This window comes from Myxocyprinus asiaticus, chromosome 12 (genome assembly GCF_019703515.2).
Source record: "Myxocyprinus asiaticus isolate MX2 ecotype Aquarium Trade chromosome 12, UBuf_Myxa_2, whole genome shotgun sequence".
Taxonomy (NCBI): Eukaryota; Metazoa; Chordata; class Actinopteri; order Cypriniformes; family Catostomidae; genus Myxocyprinus; species Myxocyprinus asiaticus.
The window spans coordinates 42,689,358-42,712,595 of NC_059355.1; the positions used below are offsets into that span (position 1 = coordinate 42,689,358).

A 23,238-nucleotide genomic window follows, 5' to 3' on the forward strand; every position below is an offset into this window, starting at 1 on the left:
AGCAGCGGGTTTCGTTGTCCCTGGGTCGCCCGTCTCAGGGGCGCTTCGAAGACCTCCGTGGGTTCTTCGGTGCCGGCTGTGAGACGGGTGGCGTCGGCTTCCTGCGGTGGGCTCCACGCCGGGGCCGGGCCGGAGGGGCGGGCTGCGGCGGAGCCGGTGCAGTCACCGCAGGGGGACGCCCTCGGCGATGAGTAGATGGGGGGATCTTGAGCCACGCCGGGGCAGGACAAGCCGGCTAGCACCCATCTACTGCTCTACCATCGAGAACTGCTGGGCAAAGTCCTCGACAGTGTCGCCGAATAGGCCCGCCTGGAAAATGGGGGCAGCAAGGGATCGTGTCCTGTTGGCCTCACCCATCTTGACCAGGTTGAGCCAAAGGTGGCGCTCCTGGACCACTAGTGTGGCCATCGTCCGCCCGGGAGACCGTGCCGTGACCTCCGTCGCTCGGAGAGCGAGGTCGGTCGTCGAGCGCAGTTCCTGCATCAATCCCGGGGCGGAACTACCCTCGTGCAGTTCCTTTAGCGCCTTGGCAGACTTGCAGGAGAGCCATGGCGTGCAGGGCGGAGGCGGCTTGTCCAGCAGCGCCGTAGGCTTCGACCGTCAGAGACAACGTAAACCTACAGGCCTTGGACGGGGCTTTGGGCACCCACGCCAGGTGGCGGCGCTCTGCGGGCATAGGTGCACCGCGAGCGCCTTTATCCACCGGGGGATTGCCGAATAACCCTTGGCTGCCCCACCATCGAGGGTAGTGAGAGCGGGGAAGCTGAAAAGATCGGGACCGGGCAGTAAAAGGTGCCTCCCGCGATCTTGTCAGCTCTTCATGCACTTCCGGGAAGAAAGGAACGGGGCGGGGCGTGGCTTTGAGCGGCGCCGCGAGCCCAGGAACCAAATCACAGAGCCGCGAGGGTTCAGGGAAGAGCGGTGAAATCCACTCTAACCGACGCTCGCGGCTGTCCGGGAAAGCATGTCGTCATCTCCGCGTCAGCCTGTGACTGGGCGATCGACCCCGAAGGGAGGAGCCCAGCCGAGGCTTCCGACTGGACGAGCCCGCTCTCCGATGCTGCGCTCGAGAGCTCATCACTTTCGCGGGCTCCGAATAAGAGGTCGAACTCGCCGTGAGACGAGCCGGCGGACTCACCCGGAAGCCCGATCGGGGCAGACGAGCGTGCTGGGGGATGGGAGTTCCGCGGGGGGATACCCGGCGGAGGCGGTCCCATTGGGGTCCCCAAATCGCCCCCAGTGCTAGCCGCGCTGGCCTCAAACCCGTGGGTAAAAGGACCGAGGCGGGAGCCTCTGGGGTGGCTCGCTTCCTTACGAAGGCGAGCCGCGACCGCAACGTTGCCATGGACACATTCTCGCAATGAGAATGTGACCATCCACGAACGCTGTCCCCGCGTGAGCAGTGCCCAGACACGAAAGACAGTGATCGTGACCGTTAGAAGGCGAGAGATAACGAGCACAACCAGGAATAACACACAATCGGAAAAGCATCTTTAAAAAGACGCGTCTTTAAAAAGACGTTCCGTGTGTGCGCTCTTTTAGAGAAATATATACTCTTTTAGAGGGGAAAAATGCTCTTTCAGAAAATATACTCTCTAGTTTTTCTGCCGAAGCGCCCAGGGGCGTTCTCTGCAGTGCACCAGTGCAGAGGAGGGAGAAGCCGCTGAAATGCGCCGTCAGATCCAGCAGGTGAATGAACAGTAGTATTCAGCTCAATGAGCATGACCGTTCGGCTCCGAAGAGAAAATCTGAATGAGTGGTTGCATACCAGCTCCTTTTATACCCGTATGTTCGGGGGAGTGGCATGCAAATACCACTCGCCAATTTTCATTGGCCTTTTATCAAAGACCAGAGGTGTCTCGGGCTCCCAAGAGTGACCCCTAGTGTCACTACATCGACACCAACGTCGAGTGAGTGACAGATAGGGAATAGTATTTAGTTACATAATTTAAAACACATTTTACAGCCTGCCATGATTCAAATGTGACAACTTACTCCAACCTGACATTTATGAAAATGATCCTTGTCCTACAAACATAGTTCACTCTTTTGGTTAAATACCTTCATTATATAGTTGACCATTGCCTTAGTGTATTCCATATGGTTTTATTATGTTCACTTGTTTACCAAAGAGCTTTTACAAAAATATGATACTGGAATTTTAGTTTGGAGGACAGATTTAACAAAAATAGTCCTGATTTACAACAGTTTTGAACTATGTTGGAAACCAACATACAAAACCACTGCTTTAAAAAGCAAGAATTTTGTAACTCATATTTTAACCTTATATTTTCTGAGATATTGCCCTTCTGACGACTTCTCCATGTGACAGCTAGCTCCCCAATTACATTAGATAAGCAATATTTGTCAACCTAACATGCACACGAAAAGAGGGAAATGCCCCGATCAGACGGTCCCTTTGCTCTCGGTGGTACCACAGCTCTGTCTCATCTGCGTTATTTATTCATTTGTTCCCATGAATTATGATGGAATTACTCCAAGCAGCCACTACTACACAAATATCTTTGATTCATAAGCATCTGTTTTTGAAAAGACTACACTTACGACTCAGTCTTTGGAATAAAGGCAACTAATTTGATTGAAAATGCTTTAGTTGGTGCTTAAACAGCCAGAATTTTTAAGTGATGGGGAAATGTAAAAGATTAATCTAGGCATTCTACTCATCTATTTCCATGGACAGAATTAATATATACTGTATAAGAGCAAAGCACCACGGGAGACATTCTATCGACCAGCACAGCCAAGACTTAAGCTATTAATTATTTTTGTTTGTTTGTTTGTTTGTGCCTTTCTTCCTCTCTCTCTTTCACTGTCTTCCCCATCCTTTCCACTTGGCTCTCACCCTTTCTCTACACCCTGGACAGATGTGCAAACACTCCCATGGATTGAGGGAGAGCTATAAGGAGACACTGCAGTGAGCCTCATGGTTATTCATATTATGGCCCACAAGTCTCACGCCATTTGTCCAGCATTCTCTAAATACAGCTGTGGGAATGGTCTGGACAATGAGTGTTAGACAACAGAACATATTCACGTGTGTATGATTAAATGCATAAAGCATGAATTAATGCATGTTACTGTCACTGTGTCCCTAACTAACCTCCAACATTTTAATTGCAATGCAATTTTTATTGTGGACATGTTAAAAAGGGATGTTTCCAATGATAGAACCAAGTGAGTGAGTGAGCTTAAATAGTAATGTAACAAGTCTGTTGAAAGCAGAATATTTTGGGTCAGTTTTACTACATTTTCTTTAAAAGTATCACCTACAGTAAAAGGTAGTTTTGTTTTGGCATTCAATTTTTATGTTCAACTTGACGAAAACTGGACTAACTTGAGTCATTTTGGCCTTCTTTGCTTTGCCATCAAGCTGCTCCATATGCTCCATATTAACAAAAGCCATCTCTTTTTCTCTCTTCTTGCATCAGTTCTGATTATGGTATCTCTTTGTTGTTGATTTAATTTGCTTAATCATCTGACGACACCTCAAACACTCTATTTTTCATATACATACTGTATATCTTATTTCTCCCAATCGTAATAAGTTTTGTCATGGATACATGAGGCCAGTAAGCAACAACCTAGAACATCCTGGCAACCACCTAGCAATGCCCTAGCAACTGCCTAGAACACACTAGAAACCACCTTGCAATGCCCTAGCAACCACCTAGCAATGCCATAGAAACCACCCAGAACACCATAGATACATGCTAAAAAACTCTGCAGAACACCCTAGCATTGTGTTGTAAAATTACAGGATTCCAGAAACAATGGTGGTTTCCCAAATACTCACACTGTCTGCCATTGGTGAAACAGGTAGACCTGCCCCAAATTATTGCCATTGGTTGAGCCATTGCTGCTATGTTAGGCTGCTTAAACAAACAGAGCAAGTTTTGATAAAGCTACAGCTGCAGTTTTTACACTTTTAGTTGTCTCTGCACATTAAACTAGAATAGGAGAAAGTAATTTGACATTCCACCACATTTAAACAACATGCAGTCATCATGACATGAATTATACTTTTTTATTGGTAAAATTAAATATGACCTTTGGAATATGAACTCTTGGCTATTTTTCTAAGCTCTTCTTTTGACAAATGTGGCTCTACTTAATTCCAAACAGAGCAGTTTCTTATTAATTCAACTTTCTATAAACCCAAGTCCATTTGTTTCATTTCATGGTTTTTAAATATTTCCTCTCTGTCAAATTGATTGTCTTTCCTATTGGTGGATGTAATTTGATACATTTGAATTAAATTTGCTCTCCACTCTCGAGCCACACCAGAGCAGCTCTAAGAACAAGGTTCTGGAAGTCATAATTTAACTAACAAATGCATAAATGTATTAATACATATGGTAAAGCCCATTTCTATAGTTATGTCTATTCCAAATGTGGTGATTTATTTTTACACATTCTTAAAGGTGGACACAGCATTTTTTACTAATTTAAAATTATCCACATAAATGAATAGTACTAGAATTTGTTTTTAAAAAAAATTTACACTCACGTGAGATGAAGACCCCTTATATCAGATGGCCTAATGGTGTCCTACATATTAAGATCACATGACCAACCGAATTCTCAGTTTATAGCTCTGTAACCTCCCTTGAATTGGACACTTTTACTTGAACATTTTTTTTCCACAGAGTTTGATTATGTATTTCTGGTTTAATTAAAGGAATAGTTCACCCAAAAATGAAAATTTGCTGATAATTTACTCACCCTCAGGCCATCCAAGATGTATCTGAGTTACTTTCTTCATCAAAACAGAATTTAAGACTTTTAGGATTTCATTTCAGGCCTCCTCCTCTAAACAATGCAAGCAAATGTACTCCATTTTTTGATGGTCCAAAATGCATATTTAGGGTGCATCAAAATAATCCACACGACTCCAGTCGACAATTAAAGTTCTTCTGAACCCAAACGATTGATTATTTTGAGAAACAAAACAATACTTCTATACTTTTTAACTACAAATGTTCGCTTCCATACATCTCTGTGACGTGTGCTCATGAGAGGGAAGACATAAGCTCGTTGCTAAGGTCACGTGTCACGTGGAGGAGGAGGCAGGAAGCGCGTCATTAATAAATCACCACATTTGGAATAGACATGACTATAGAAATGGGCTTTACCATATGTATTAATACATTTATCAGCAAATGTGAATTATCAGCAAATTTTCATTTTTGGGTGAACTATTCCTTTAAGCAGGGAAAATCTAGCAAATTAGTCAACACTACTGTGAAGTTTACCAATTCACCAGTTATCAATTTTTTAATGAGGAATATCTCTTCAATTTACAAATGTGTGTGTGTGATTATTATTATTATTTTTTATTTTATTATTATTTGTAATATTTATGTATCTTGCTGAATTAATGAACCAGCAGTCATTTGTTAATATTGTGTGAGAAATCTTATATGTTAATTGTGACATTCATTTGTTTACTAGTGTTAACAAGAATTAACTTCACCGTAAAAATGGCTTCATACCTTTCAAATATACTGCCTTGATATACAGTTTCAAAAATATCTGCTGAGGGAGTGACAATGAATTTGGACCTTTGCTGTCTCCTGACTGCCGTAATCCATGGCTATTTTGATAGCCATGCTATCTTAATAATGGATTTTGCCTTTTGTTGTTGGAGCAAACGGGAATGCAAAAATAATATTTGCTATTATCTCCCATTTTACCTCTATAATTCAGCAGCACTTTATCCTGCCATTTGTTTACTTCTGTGTTCCATGCCTGGAAATGCGAAAAAGGTCCACTGGCCAGTGCAACATAAACACAATATCACTGAGTGCACCTTAAAGCCAGTGTGTATGGCTTAGCATATCACCACTCATTGTCCCCAATGGGACAGGGAATGTAATTTTCCTGGAATGGAGCCCACAGCCTGGTTCTGTCTGATAGATTTCAAGACTCTTATTCTCCATTCATGTGGAAGGGTTAGATCTCAGAGTAGAATATGGGGGAGGAACAGATGCTTATAGCCCCAGTGTGCCAGGGAAACTGAATTAAGCTTGGGCAAAGGAGGAGGACACTGCTACCCTGGAGAACAGAAAGGAAGAAGACTCCATTTCCCCTCGACCTTCCTCAGGGCACTTTAGAGTATTCTCACAAAGACAATTCATACATCTTGACTGCTACAATTTTAGCTTCCATCTGTTTGCATCCACCATTGCTGGAGGGTTATGAAAACTTTATGTTCTTATTTGTGATCCAAGTAACCGTATAATTTGATGACTTCAAATTCTAAATCTAAATTTCTAATTCTTATCTAATCTCATGGTGATTGAAATCTGGGCCAAGTTCAGTAAACAGTTGCATGACTTTTGCATCTGGTAATACAGCACGTCTTTTTCACTAACCACCCACAATCCAGTTTCACCAGGTTCTAAATGCACTGAAAAAGTGCTGTTCAATTGAGGATGTAAATTAAGTCACTGTCATTCTTTTCAGCTAAAACACGTCTCTTTTCTATGTAACATATTATATAATTATTATATTATTATAAAATGTGCCTTAGAAACAAAAGTCAGCGCTATTAGGCTGGAACATTTAAAGGGATGTTCCAGGTTTAAAATCATTGACTAACCTTTTCTAAGTAAAGTTATATATATAATTTTACAACTTTGTCCTCATGACAACATAATGTCATTAAACCCTTTAATAGATTGTTTTTCACAATATAATCCTGTTGAATAGAGTTTTGATCAAAGTAATATCATGTTAACACGTTAACACATAATTTATATCTTTTGGCTATCATTTTGTAACAGTGTGCATTTTAATTCTGTGTACAGTATGTACTGCCCCATTCACTTCTATTGAAAGTGCAATATTGTAACAAGTTTTGCTTTTCTTTTTTCTTTTTTTTTAATCAAGGGACAAGTTGATTATTATTAATTAATTAATTTATTTATTTATTTTTAGTAATCAACACTATGCTACAAATGCCTCCATTGAGCTTAACTTGTATAGAACCAGGAACTCTCCTTAAATGCTGTGCTACTACCACCCTACAGAAAGCTGACAAAAAAAAAAAAAAAAAAAAAAAAAACAGTCTGTTGTTTAAAAGACACATTTGTGTACATTTGCAGTACTTTTGATAATTGCAGCAATAATTCATCAAATGACGATCAAATCATGGAGAAAATCGGTATAATAGTTGTGAATATACCCAGGAGTATAGTGAAGTGGAGTACTATTTTGTCATTTTAAAGAGCTGATTAAGGTGTCTGGATCACAATGGTGGAGTGATATATAGCTGTATAGTTCCTGTAAAGTGTGCCAGATTGTGCTAGTCTGCTGCATCCTCTGCAACCTTTCACCTAAAACCCACCTGGAAGATCTGGAATTCCATGGCACAAATTGCGTCCAGCACTCAATTTTTGATAGTTTATTATCACTAGTGAATCAAGTGCTAAAACAATGCACAGTGTGTGCAAATAAGCAATGAAATCAGTGGCCACAATTCATTCTTAGTAAATTACCCTGTTTCTGATAAGCGATTGGTATAGGATGTATTTCACAAAACATGGCATTTCCAGAAGGACATACCAGTGCTTGCAAGGTAGCAAAAGAATAGTGTTACAGTTTTAGGTAAAATTATATTTTTAATAGTTAAAAAATAAATTATTGATAAAGGGAGAGAGATCAAACATAATGTACAATGTGGAATGATTAACTGATGCTTTAAAAAATTATCAATCACATTTCAGTATGAATAAAGATGCAAGAGAGAAGACCGATAACAATTCAGTATGCACATTTTACAATGAAGTCTTTACTCTTGTTTTAATTTTGAATGACAGTCATTGAAATAATGTAATTAAATGGAAGATTTTCAAACTTTAATCTTAGATTTCTTAAAATTTAAATAATATGTAAAATAATGTTTTTATATAACAAAAGCAGCATGCCTACAGCTAAAATTATTAATAAACAATTCAGAATTTGGTATATCTGTTGAGTTCATGATTTAATTGCATGCATTTAATACTTTGGATAAAGGATTTAGAAAAACCCATAACCAGAATATTTGAGGAATTTTAACATATAAATATAAATAAAATATAAGCAAAATAAATAAAAATAAAAATAAAAAATAAATATAAAATTACATTTCCATTAAAAGTGATAGGAAGTTTGAATCCAAAATATTCCCAAATGTAATGTTAATTCTCTTACCGTCTTCCCGGGATTTTTGGATAAAGGCGTCCACGCCACTCTCTCCATAATTCCCCTCAGATGCCACAGTGGACACATAGTTCCATCGCATGGCCCGAACAATATCCACCATTGCCTGTGCCTGGTAGGTGTCTGGAGGTACCACACGGGAGAAGAAGTCATAACGTGTGTTGTCACTCAGCTCGGGCGCTGTGGAGGCATAACTCACCTGAGGAATCTGTAGGAGGAGACAGAAACATAAATCCCATTCAAGCATTGAAGCACATAATTCCCCAAACCTCCTGCTGCTTCTCAGCTAACCTCTGAGAGATTATAACACAGTCCATCATCCCAGGCTACATCCCCTACCAAGCTCTCTCTTACAAAGCTACATGAGGCACACTAAGGATAGCAGGGATGTGGACAATCCATTCAGAGATAAGCTGTGTGTGGAAGCCAACAACCAAACTGGTCAACAACTGTCACAGTTTAGCAGACAGTTTACATGAGCCCCAACGAGATAAGAGTCTGTTTAGAGCAGAGATACCCAAACTAGATGACCTTTGCTTTGGCCCGCTTTGAAGTAAAAAAAATAATAATTAAAAAAAATGCCATTGACACAGCTTTTCATTGCATTAATTTAGCAGATTGCAGAGTTTTTTTTTTTTTTTTATAATGAAATTATAAAGGAGGGGAACCAGGGCAATTTCAATATTTTAATATAAAAAGTTTGCAGAGCCTGAAATTTGGCGTGAGATTACGGCTATTGCACACAATTATAATAATTCCCGCATTTTCCACGTTCATAATGAGGGAAATTCCCGGGGGGTACTCAGACTACTAATTTAATGTCTTTGATTTGCGTGACATGACGTAATTGTCAAGATCATAAGGCCCAATATAACTATATTTTACACTTATTCCCCATATCAAAAAATATATTGAAATAAATAAACTGATAAACATTGTATATAATCATAAGACTGAAGTGGGCCCTGACAGTTTTACACTTTCAGAGTAATTAGAATTACAGCCTTAAAGCAAATTACAAAAACAAATCAGAGTCCCCATGAATGCAAGGACGGAGTGGAGAGAAATAGTATCAAGGAGGAAAATAAGGATGGAGTGAAATAAAATATATTAAATGGAGAGATCAAGATTAAGAACCTAAAATTTGACACAGATGAGAACTGCTTAAAGAAATAATTATATAATATTAAATGATGACGATTCTTTCTGTTTGACTTTTCTGTTTGACAGAAATGTAATAAGCAATGATCCTGCCCCACAAAGGCAAAACATAAAATAGAGTTATGAATGAAACAGGTATCTTATGATCTGTCCGGTGACAGATGAGTTGGTCTCGTTTGCTGAAATTCAGAGTAACCATTGTGTGAAAATGTAGTAACAAAATCCAACAAAATCCACTTCAAAATAATTAAAGCCATTTTTCTCAGTTTCAGTGTTAGCTAATGAGTATGGCCTTTGTAGGGTAATAAAGGGTATTGATATTTTTACCAGTGAAACTTTATGTGTAAAGTCATTTAGGGAATACAGGAATTTGGATGGATGGATGGAAAGTAATGCCATTTAAACACCTATGGTTATTTTCATGGCAAACAGAGTAGTTTAATGCGCAATGACAAACAATAAACAACAAACTATCACAGCTCTGTAAAAATGTTTATATAAAAGAGATGTAAGACACGAGGAGACAGACAGCATCTCTCATCAAAAAAAAAAAAAAAAAAAAAAAGGAAGTGTGCTTCGGGAAACAGAAGCACGCGTCCCGCAAAACACTATATCCAGCTATGAATCATGATCACGTACGGTACTATCAGCTAATATTGCCCACGGAATCAATGGGACCTGGCTCAACAGTGTGCGGCGCAGGATGATGTGAGCACAGGAGAGAGAAAGAAATGACTTGCGGGACTCCCGCAAAATATAAATATCTAAATAACAAAATAGATGTTCCTCAAATGTATTTAAGGTTCAGAGTGTTATTCATGTTATTTGTCTATTGCGCAAGACCAACAAAAAATAAACTATTTACAGGTGCAGGGTTGGTAGCTAGTTCCTACAAATTATTAATTGTGCTCCATGCGGTGGAAAGAGCTATGGATGTTAACCTTAGTTTATTATTTAAGCCTTATTTAATTATTTTTTAATTTTCTCCCCTTTTCTCCCCAATTTGACATGCCAAATTCCCACTGCTTACTAGGTCCTCATGGTGGCGCGGTTACTTACCTCAATCTGGGTGGCAGAGGACAAGTCTCAGTTGCCTCCGCTTCTGAGACAGTCAATCTGCACATCTTATCAAGTGGCATGCTGTGCATGGCACCGCGGAGACTCACAGCACGTGGAGGCTCATTCTATTCTCCATGATCCACGCACAACTTACCACGCACCCCACTGAGAGCAAGAACCACACTAATCGCAACCACGCGGAGGTTACCCCATGTGACTCTACCCTCCCTAGCAACCGGGCCAATTTGGTTGCTTAGGAGACCTGGCTGGAGTCACTCAGCACACCCTGGATTTGAAACTCGCAACTCCAGGGGTGGTAGTCAGCTTCAATACTTGCTGAGCTACCCAGGCCACTATGTTAATGCTTTATCAAAGAAATGTACAAACAAAACTTTGAAACCAACCTAAGGTCAATCAGATATTTGGCAATGTTAGAGTGATAACAAAATGTGTTTTGTTTTTGGCATTGTTAGAGTGATAGAAAATGATTTCTCTCTCTCTCTCTCTCTCTCTCTCTCTCTCTCTCTCTCTCTCTCTCTCCAGTTTTTTTTTTCTTCTTTTTTTTCCCAGGTGGGAATTAAGGAGGACAGAATTTTAGGGACAAGGACTGAAAAATGTGCACAGACCACTACCTGCGGGCTTGCGGGTGGGAGCGGGACAAAACGTAAAAGTTGCAGGCGGGAGTGGGACAAAATTTTACATTTTTTTTTGCAGGAGTGGGACAGAATCTCGCGGGAGTGGGTCTGAAAATCCATCCTGTGTAGACATCTACTTTATAATTCAGGTCCAGTATTTCTCGAACACATGCAGCTCAATTTTGGGGAGCTGATGTGGAAGGAGAGGGAGTCAGGGAGATATCTGATAAGAGGGAGCCTGTGGTACATTAACAGCAGCCACATGGTCACTGCACTCTGAGACAGCATCAGGCTTTTTATGGGCGTTAAAAACTTATACATTGCACAAAAATATCTCTTATTACCATTCTCGCTCGCGTGATGTCTCGGACTCTCTGAATTGCAGCAGCCGCTTCTTGAGTGTGTCGTTGCTTTTGGCCAGTGACAAAAATAGAAAAACACTACACATTTCCTGTGCTGTTTTGTGATTGGTTGGGCAGTCTACAGCCCACCCTTAATGTTTGCAACACACAGTCCGCCCCCATATTGCTTTTAACCTGTGCAGAAATTGGGGAAAAAAATGTGTTTAACTTAAAACCATGTTTCCAAAATGTTTGATTGGGTGGGCAAGACTCATGTTTGGGTGGGCTCAGCCCACCTCTGCCCATGCCTACATCAGGCCCCGGTTACATCTCTCATCTCCATCTCTAGTTCCATCCAGGGTCGGAAATTAATGGAGGCTCTGGGCTAAAAAAATCCCCTTGCAATCTGATGTAGTTCCAAATTAATGTATCCATCGCATTCTTCATTTGAATTTTCGCTGAACATTATTTGTTTCATGCCGTCCGTTGTGCAGATGGTGCCGAGTCAGTGGCAGATACTCGTGCCATAAACGTGCACAGACGGGTACTCCACTTCTCACGCTTTGCATCAGTTTGGTGTCATGCTCAAGTGCTAAAATTATCAAATGCTACAATGTAGTTAATAATAATATTAACAAAAAATAGTATCTAGATGTGTTAAATAGACTTGATGTTAAATAAAATGTTATTAATGATACAGTAATAATTTTACAGAACATTAACCACTTTATATCTCTGACTAATGTTCATTGTTTTATTAAATTGGCTTATTAATTTAATTTCTTAATCCAATTTTTGAAACCAGCTGTTTAAACTGCAAATTACAGTATAGTAGACAAGTCTGATTTTTTTTTTTTTTTTTTTTTCTGTTCAGACTTCAGTAGCTTTTGCTTGCACATCCACAATATTTCTTATAGTAATGACCAGACTTGTGTAGGTTCATTATGCATGAGACTTTAGCAATGGATGTTTCGCCATTGAAACATGTTTTTCATGAGGGCAGTATCCAAATAAGTGTTGTCCTCTGCTGACCTGCATTATCTGGTCTTTTTCATGTTTTAATGAATTCTTCTTGTTGCAACACCTGACATAACAACCTGTCACACAATGAATGATGAAATAAAAAGTAGACTAAGACGATTAATCAAAATCTGATTTGAGATGGATTTCAAGCCACCTTCAAAGGTGGTATGAATCTCTCTCGCTCTCTCTCTCTCTCTCTCTCTCTCTCTCTCTCTCTCTCTCTCTCTCTCTATCTTTCTCTTCAGACTGCAAAAAAAAAGTTTGATAGACAAAAAAAAAAATCATATACTTAAATTTAGCTTATAATGACAAATCACAAAACAAAAAACTGTTCTGACTGTCCCTGTTAATGTGCATACACATTCTTGAGTAAACAAACTATATCAAAAGGTCCAGTCTAGTCTCATATAATGAACATTACTATAACTACACTTTTTGCAAACGGACATATTTAAACCTAATATTTGCCTTGAAAACCTTGTCTGATTACGGCACCATTTCACTCGCTTTTGGTGCCCCCTTGCAGCCAAACATGTCATAAGCCACGGAATTTTGTTTTGCAAAAATGTTGCCACAGCTATGTAATGTTCATTAGACCAGGCTGAAAAAGTTAATTGGCTTTTTTAACAAAAAGGTTGGACTTACATTCCAACAGCTACCATATTAAGTGTTATGGTTCCTCCTATTCATTTTTATACGAGTGGTCCATCTCATCTCCCTTTAACGTCTCCTTTTAATGTGAAATCTATGGCTCTGCTGTGCTACCAAAAAAATAAAAACAAAAAATATTTTTTTTTTTGCATCATCAACCTGTCATACATAGCAACTTATCTCAATCAATGGTGTGACAAAATCTATTTTCAAAATCTGTAAGATGGGACAAGAACTCTGGAATTTTTTTTTTTTAAAAGAACCACTATTTTTGCTATTTCATTTGGTGATGCAAGTAGCATGGAAATTGCACACTTCAGCCTTAAGGGTCTCCCTCATTTCAGCTTGTCTGAACAACAGACACACAAATCAGTTGTGCTTTGAAACTTAAGCAATCACCATAAAATGGATCGCTGGTGAAGCTCGGAATACATTAAGCTAATGTCTGACATAACATAATGGATGGCATACACCAACAAGAATGTAATTTATACATGTTTATTAATTTGGCTATTGTCTACATACTCTTCTAAGCCCACACTCTGCAGACATAATACCAGCAGTATGGCTCTATTACAGAGGATCATATATTCATCTGCATATCTGTCAAACCAATGAACGAATAAGAGACTCTTTACTATTCTAAACAGACAGTATGTTGTTCGCTGCCACCCTTGATAAGGGCCACTACTATTAAAAAGTAGTTGACCCAAAACTGAAAATTCTGTCATCATTTCCTCACCCTCATGTTATGCCAAACCTGTATGAACACATAAGGAGATGTTAGGCACAATGTTCAGTCTCAGACACCATTTAATTTCATAGTATGTGGAAAGAGATGCAATGAAAGTGAATGGTGACTGAGGTTAACATTCTGTGTAACATCTCCAAAAGTCATATAGGTTTGGAGTCTAATGCTTATGGGTTATTGGCAAATAAGGTTGTCCATGGTGTTAAAATTGGAAATCTTTTAAAAATCTTATTTAAAACATTTGTGTCAAGTTCTTAGAAATGTAATCTTTGTGTCAAATTTGGTGTAACCATCTAGTAAAAAGTATTATAATACTTTCTTTGCAACTTGAATACATGAGCGTTTAAACAACGTTGTCATTAATTTCAAAAATGTTTTCAAAAACATTTTTCAAGGTAAAAAATATTTTTTTATAAATATTGTGAATTTTCCACATGACTTGAACAAAATGTTCCTTTTCATAAAAATGTCAAAACGAATATCAGATTTTTTTTTTTTTTTAAACGTCATGCTCATTATTGTGGGTCTAAATGTGTTATGCTCAATTTTGTGGTTTTTATGGTCAACATAAACAACAAAATGGCTAACTGAATTTTGGTTACACCAAATGACTTTGATTTGGTGGACAAAAAGCATTTTTAAATATGAACCATTTCAATTGTTTCACTGCTACTTTTCTTTTTAAGAAATAAAAATAAAAGATTATTCTGCACTAGTCATGCCAACATTTCGTTTTTCAGGAATTTCAGCTTTTAATGACACTTTGACTTTTTTTTTTTTTTTTTTACTGTCTCTGGACCACCACATGACATGTTTTTTTACTTAAAACCCCAGAAAAACTATCAATATAACTTTAATCTCAGGAATTGAAAATGCAGTACGCTCATCATAGAAGAGGCATGAGGGGGCTCGTGAATGTGCTCCTTTCTCATTGTTTCATTATTTGTCTTCATTGAAAAATGCATTGGATAAAAACACCCACACCTGCATGTCAGCAAAGGGTGTATGACTTCAGTGAGGACCACACAAGCGAGCTGAGGAATGAACAAGTGGCTACACTCACTATTCCCATCGTCGAATAATTATATTTTTGCACTGTTTTTCATTGTAGTATGATCTCAGTTATAACAAAAGTGCTAATATTTAGACATTAACATTTTTACTACAAAGGAAGTTCTGCAACCTTAATATGTTTGTAGGAGCACACGTTTCGTTTTTCACCCAGGGATATGCTAAAATATATGGATACAAATTCTGTCAGGGCCAATAACTTAATGCATTACTCAGCAGGGAGGAAGCCAACTCAGGAGACATTGGATGTGACAATTGCAGATGGATGTGTGCACACACAGTAATGAAAACTCAAAATATTGCAGAGGTATTCTGACTGACAATCCTCTTGGAGACACATAGAAATATTATAGAATGTTAATTTCCACAACTAAACAAACAGCTTTAAAACTGGTAATTAATATTTCATGTACATTAATTGTTCTTTACAGGTTTCATGTAAATTTAAATACATGAAATATACTATATGACCAGAACAAAATAATTTTTGTGATAATCAACATTATGGCACAAATGATGTTGATTGAGTTTAACTTGCATTGAACCTGGAATAATCCTTTAAGATTCTTTAAGATTTTCCTAATGAGTATCACCTTTTAGAATAATGGTAATGACAGAAAAAATGTAAAAGTAAAATGTTCAGACGCATTACATTAATGAGAACTGGGGGACATGTACTGACTACTTACTTCTCAGAAAATAATGTCATAATGTAGACAATCTGATCCTAAAATTGGCTTCATTTTATTTATGCTACAAATAATTTCTTCTTTTTTTTCCCCCGTTTTGATTTTGGGGTGAAATGACATGGAAATATTCTTCACATGCAATTTTCATTTTGGCTTACATATTGAAGGAATATTGATAATATGTATTATTTAAATTATATCAATCTGCCGAACCCTGAATTATTAGCAACTGTCAATGAATTAGCTCAAATGGCCCTGCTGATTTCTCTTACAATGATTTATTTAATATTATGTAAAGAAACAGGGGACAGAAAGCAGATTGTGATGAATTTATTTTCTTTGTGTCCAAACATCTGGGGACTTTTTGAGGAGAGAACCAGAGGTTACAGCTGTTGCTTCTTCTAACATATGCATGTCACAAGTAATTTCAAATAAGATTTATTAAACAGACAGTCCAGGTGAAGGCCGCCTAATAACAGGCAGCAGCTTTATTTGAAATTAATGTGTCTGTCCATATGCATTGCTCTAAGCACTGTGCACATGCATACATGTTTGCATAATTATAACTGACTGGTGCATTCAAGGGTCACAACTAGCGTTAGTTTAATAAATAGCCATATATGATGGGTATTTAAAGTAGTCCTTTCACTCAAGCACATGAAATGCACAGATTTTATTATTACTGTCAAGAGGTACCATGAATGACAGCCACACATTATAGCCACCCACCGTAAAATGCATTAATCACAATACTTACAGTAAACATTACAGATCCATGTGTTACTAAGTAGGATAATACAGGGAATATGCTATTTGCATCTGGTGCTGGTGCTGGTGGCACCCGGAAAACCAGAAGAGGTTTGTGGACAAACTAATTTGAAACAAATATCCTTCTTCCATATCTAACAGCTTCTCTGGTATCAGCTGTTGTTTACACTGATAGTCAATGCAATTTTCACATCTGTTACTGTCAAGCTGAGCGGGGCAGTAAATGGCTGAGCCGTGAGAACAGAATGATAAAAAAAAAATGCTGCGTAATTATTGAACAAACAGATTGGTCCTGTGCTACGAGCATATTCTAGCCAGGCAAATGGTGTTACAGCCATTGAGACAATTTCACAAGCCTGACAAAATTTTGTGTGAATATTTGCCTGAATAATTAGAAAGGAGGAGCGTCATTCTAAATATAGAGTGCATACTTTGTCACTGTATATTAACTTGGGTACAAATGGTTTAAGGAAGGCGTTCTCAAAATTGTCAGGCCAGTTACTGTCCTATCAAGTCACTACAATGTTCCATGTACTTTTTAAAGGCATACAGTAGATCTCTTTGAACGACAACCACGTATTTCCATTTAAAGTATTAATATTCCTGTTAAGATCAGGGGTGTAGGAATAATTTAAAAGGAGTGTGTGTTTTAAACTACAATAATAACATTTACTTAGCATACCAGTGTTATTTTAGTTGTTGTTTTGTAGACCCATTTAATATTGACATGGATACAAAATAGGGGAGACCAGGGCTAGCTTTCACTCGTGAAACTTGTCACAAGGGCTATTTAAGGTGTTCTAAGGCATTGGACCACTGCATAGCCTTTATTTCTTCATCACTGGATCCTAAATGTTGTAAGTGCTTTTGGATCAGGTGCAATCAATGGGTCTGTACCTACACTGCAAGACCAGACAAGGCCATTCACAGAACTGCTGATCTCCATGGTGCTCACATATGCATTCAGAGTCCCAATAACCTTCTTTAAGCTGGAAGCTAATTGAGAAATCTGTTGGTGCATTGGCTGGGCATCTCAAACGTCATACAGTGAGACAATCTGCTCTGCCATCAGTGGCATTCCACTTTAGTGACTTCCATTCATGCCTATACTGTATGAATGGGACAAACTGATTGCTTTGCCAGCAAATGTAGAGCAGTAACTCTCAACTGGTTTTGCTTGGGAATTCTTATGGATTGAACATATGACCCTGTCCTTGATAGTGGCATTCTCTACTAGATGATGGGTCACATTTTCTTTTACCTTGCATGGTTTTGTTTTTGGTTTTTGAGGGCATGTCACGCAACCTGTCCACATTGGCATCTGCATAATTTGGCTAGCTTCTACCAAGTGGTAGATGCATTTGCACCAAAAAGAATAATTGTAAGTACAACCTTCGATTTCAACAAAAGTTGATAAGCCCATTTATTTTGCTATCTAAGTGCACAACTAAACAGTTAATTTCATTTTGAAAATTTATTAGAATTTCAGTAAGCACAGACTTATTTCAGCAGCAAAACTTTTGACCTACTATTGCCATATTCACAAGTGAGATCGGTATAACTGGTTGTGACCCACCAGTTGTGGACTACTTGTCTAGACAGCCAAATTTGCCTAATTTAGAAAAACAGCTCCCTCAGGGATCCAAACTGTATATTAAATATGACTGAGAGTGTGTGAGAGCTAAAAGGTGTTTAATTATTCAGGCACACCTTCATCACACATGTGTCAAAGCAAAAGTTCATTAATGTGCAGATTTGTATTGTGGTAGCTTTATTGTTGGACATACTGACTCACTGTGAATAATATATCACAGCATGCCTTAGATCTTGATTTAATACCTTCATTACTCAGTCTTGACCTTTGTAGATTTAGTGCTTGTGCTATTGTCTTGGTCAATCAAATTATTATGGGAATCATTTTCGGACTGAACTCCCGATGCTTGACTGAGCAGATTTTTCTATATATATCTTCAGTAATGAGGCTCTCAGGTAGCAAAGAACTCACTCTTTCAATGGACGTAGAGATGAATGAGAAATTGGGAATATAATTTTGAAAGGTCAAACTACTGATCAGAGGTAAAAATGTATGTGTTAGGCAAGGGCAGAACTAGGAGAAGGTAAGGCTTTGTCAGTTCATTATCGCTTTCAAGGAGATCAACATGTCACTTGTTAAAGTTGAAAGCATGAGATGAGCTTATCTAGGTGAAGGCTCAAAGAACAGTTTGGATATAAACACCACAGGGGAGCCAAAACCAAACAATCTAAGGAGAATCGACTCCAGATATTAGCCTGTTTGTTATGCTGGAGAGCAAAACAGCCAAAAGTCTGTACTTGACAGAAATTAAGAAATACCTCTATGGGAACACTATGAAGTAATCCTTAGAGCAAATATTTAAGGTATTCTGAGGATGTTTTCTTGAATTGTCTGTCTTGCATTTGGAATAAAAAGCCATGTACAGCGCATTAGGACTTAATATGGTAGAAAAGCTGCCTTGCGGTTTAATCGCCTTAAAAATGGTGCACCTTTGCACCGTTTTTACACTAAATAAACGTTGTCCCAAAACACTTTCACACTCCCTCCCTCTGTCGCCCTTTATTTAAAGAATATTAATCAAGAAATTAGAAACTTGTTCAGAGAATGTGTTAATCAGCACTGTCAGAGAGAAATGTCAAATCATCTACAAAGATTTTAGAGTTAATTTTTGAGTGATGGTTTTACAGACGGCTGCACTGAATACATTAACAAGATCCTTATGAAATAGCCGACATAAGTACTTCTAAACTGGTTTTGCTTTACAGTGGATATCAAGTGGCGAACAAATTGTTTATCATCCAAAAATAAACCAAAATGTCCTGAAATTCAAACACTGAACTTTAGTAGTATTACCATGAACTGCATAGGCCCAACAATATGCAAAATGAATGACAGGTTGAATTGGAATATTGACTATTATGTAAATGGATAAACAACAGCAAAAGTGTGATTTACCAGCCAAACACATGGAACAAACACTGGGCCAAATACTGTATTAGCATTAGCCATATTTTCACATGAGTTTACACCAACATACCATACTGTAACAAATTTGATTAGAGGCCCGGCCACTGACATTAGTGAAAAAAGATATGGGAAGCATTTTCTCATGCCTTTTAAAAGTTTATAAGCCTATTAATTTTACTTTCATAATGATACATGATTACATGATTAGCTTATTTTTATTATTTGCTTTATTAGCATTGGGGGTCTTTGTTCACCTAGGATACATTAAATTGTTTGAAAATAATTGAAAAATTACAGCAACACATATATAATGTTACAACTGACTATTTCTTTTAAAATAAATGCTGTATTCTTCAAACTTTCTGTTCATCCAAGAATCCTCTACTTGCAGCAATGCAACTGTTCGGCACACACTGTTAAGTAAAGCTGCTGTTTTTAAGACCTGTGAGGAGTCTTTTTCTCAAATTAGAGACTCTTATTGTCCATTTGGGCTGTCAATTTCTCTCTCTGTCCTGGTTATATCACGTTTGTTTTATTCTTTCAAAACAGAAGTTCATGGACAGCCTTCATCTCTCAAAAGAACAATGCATTTGATGGAGAATTATGTTTCTTTTTGGTTATTTTTAAAACTGGAATTTGACTTAAAAATAGCTAATTGTACAGTAACTAAAAAAATGCAATACCTCAGCTGCAAAAAGACACTACATTGCAATTTCCATACATTCATTAAGTAGCACAACCATTTTAACCATTCTAACAAAAATAAATGTTACTTTAGTACTAAGTTAATATATTAAATGATTTCTTAAGGATTATGTGACACATTATTTTCTTATAAGACTGGAATAATGGTAGCTGAAAGTGGGGCTTTGCCATCATGGATAAAAACTGAATTTTACTATATATAAACAAATAAAACACTTATTTCAGATTATAGAGATTACATCTCTGTAATTTATAACCACATTACACTTGAGAAATGAAAATTCTTGGTCGAACATTCTGTACACATTTCTTTTTCTATTATTTTAAATTTTTGTTAAAAATAATAGCCAAATCTACTGGATATTTCCCTTTGTTTTAATGAATGGTCATTTGCTGTCAGCCATGCTAAACCATGCCCCCAGTACTGGAACTTGGAAGTTTCACATAGACAATGGTAAGGTATGATTTGGAAGTTGCATTTTCACTCTAAAATTACATTTTTACTCTACTGACGGTTACGTTTAGGGTTGCTGTTTAGGTTGGGGGGCAGAGTTAAGAAAAAATACTGTACTTTCCACAAACAACAGTTTGAGAACCACTGGCATATATGATAGCACCCTAAAGGTTCTATAGATTCCCTTATAGTGGCTTCCAGAAACAATTGTTAGCTCCTCTTATTTGCTTTCCCTGTAATGGCTGTTTTTGTTTAAGAAAAATCTCATTAAGATTCATTAAAATAATGACAAATGACGGAAAACCACTGAGTCACCACTGAACTAGGCTCAAATGAAACAATATACCCAAAGGAATATGATTTCACATGCTTAATTGGAATTGACATTTTGCTGAATGTTGTAGTGAGCTTTGCTATAGCTTAATGGTGGTGCAAAATGTTGCTGCAGCAGAAACCCTTCGATAAATAGGGTGGCTGTGGAGGCAATAACAACTGCCATTAACAAGACGTGCAGGATAATGCTAAAGAATTCCTCAACAACACACTGATCCTCGGATGGATAAAGGCGTAAATTATAAATGCTCACAAGCAGCATCAATTATTCAGAGTTGCCTCGATGCTTCACAGCTCTCAGTGGCTGATGTCGGTGAAATATTGGCAAAAGAAAATACCACCTGCTTAATTATGGTGATTAGCTTTGGGGGCCATCTCAGTTTGCCTAAACCATACATTTTTACTTATCTATTTGACTGCATATTGAACCACTCCAGATGACTCATTAATAGCATGATTAACGATGATCTATTGGTTGCTGGGTTAAATCTTCCCTCTGAAATTACTTAATGTTGGTGTAATAGCATGTCATTTCAATATTTAAAAATCCATAAATAGCCAAATCTAATAAAATAAATATCTCACTATTAGAAGACTTCTAATCTATGAAATGCGGTTGAACTAGTTACAGCATAATTAAAATGAAAACATTGAAAAAGCAATTTTTACATATCCCTCTCTTGTACACAAGGGCAGAGTTCAAAGTAGCATACTACCATACTACTCTTACTATTCCTGCATATAAATAGTATGTATACTGTGCATAGCATGCAGTTTTTTTAATGCATGGAATACCCAGATGACTTACAACTACATTTGGCAAAAATGTGTAGTATACAACAAAGCTAACTTTGCTGGGTAATGTATTCCACAATGCAATGTGGAACTTTTTCCTGTGTGAGGAATGAGCTGGAAGTATTATCAGCCACAAACATATTTTTCTTGATTCATTAGATGGCCATACTGGCAGAAGTGAAGACATTTTTACACACAGTCACGGTATTTTCATGTCAACGTTCTCGGGAGACGCTGATGTAAACACAGAGAGGGTGCTCAACAGCTAAACCCATCCATGTTGTGCATGATCACTGAGTGAAAACATTCCACTCTACCCCCCCGATGACTGAGGCCCAGTGAAACAATAAGCCCTGGGGCCCAGGACCACCTTAATGCAGCCCTGGTCATTGCCACAAATCATATGAGTGGGAAGAACGCCACTGCTGAAGTACTTCAGCCATCCAGTTGCCCTCCAGAGTCCCATAGTCATATTTCCTATACATTTGTTACATACCACCTCCACCTTCTCGAACTCTGGATAGGTAATTAAGTCGATGCCTCCACAGCTACCCATTCCCCCTGTTTCAACACCTCGGTTGAAGAGTTATTATTATTCATGGAAGGTCATGCCACCCTAGACATTTCCCAAGCAAAATGGCAAAAGACTGACCGTTGTGCTGAATTCATCATTGTTTTTATCGTTTCCTTTGTCTCGGTACTTTTGAACTGTAATAAGCCTTTGCCAGGCTGCCATGCTCTCTCTGTGGGCCCCCCATCAGTTCAACCTGCTGTGATTTTTGCCAATCTATACAGATGCAGAATGTCGAGTCCAAAGAGGCCTCTCCAGCATTTCCAGTGCCATGCAACGTTAGTCATTTGCATTGGTAAAATAATAATAATAATAATAATAATAAAACATGTTGCGAGAATCAAAGTAAGCCAAGATCACAGACGGATCAGATTCTAGAAATGAAATGTGTAAAAGCCCTTTTGCTCTGCCAAACTGAGACATTTTTAGATCTCAGCATGACACAGAGCATCCCTCTAAATGTCAACAACAGCATAAATACATGCACATTTGCAAACACAACCGCATTGTTTTCAGTTTTGTCATGCATTTTTCTGAGAGCTGGTCTGCAGTGTTTTCTCCAGGTGTTCATTAGGGTCAGAAATTAAACAGGGTCTGGGGCAAAAAATGACATAAAACTTGGATAGGATTTCTCTGTTAAGTTCTCGGTTTGATTATTATTATTATTTTATTTTTTTATTTTTTATATATATATATTTAATAGTCCATTTTGAAAATCTGGCATTCAAAATATAATTAAAACCAACATAAACATACAGTTTTAGGATTTTTAACAATTTAAAACAAAGAAATGTTATGACATAAAATGAAAAAGAAATATTTAGGATTCAACTATTTCTAGGTCACTAATCAAACAAGCAAATTAGAGATATTTAAAGGGATAGTTAACACTAAAATGAAAATTAATTTACTCACCCTGATCCCATCCCAGATGTGTATGACTTTCTTTCTTCAGCAGATCAAAAAAAATATATATATATTTTTAAATATCTCAGCTCTGTAGG

The 23,238-nt window shown here is 37.9% G+C and overlaps 1 protein-coding gene across 2 annotated transcripts in view; it reads right to left on the bottom strand.

The window, feature by feature from the left end:
* The window catches only part of LOC127449425 (metabotropic glutamate receptor 4-like), a 339,323-nt gene that overhangs the window by 121,187 nt on the left and 194,898 nt on the right, over nucleotides 1-23,238 (bottom strand). For both annotated transcript variants that reach the window (XM_051712836.1, XM_051712838.1), the window contains exon 3: nucleotides 8,218-8,434. In XM_051712836.1, the coding sequence (XP_051568796.1) occupies nucleotides 8,218-8,434 (217 nt within the window). The remainder of the gene's footprint in view (nucleotides 1-8,217; nucleotides 8,435-23,238) is intronic.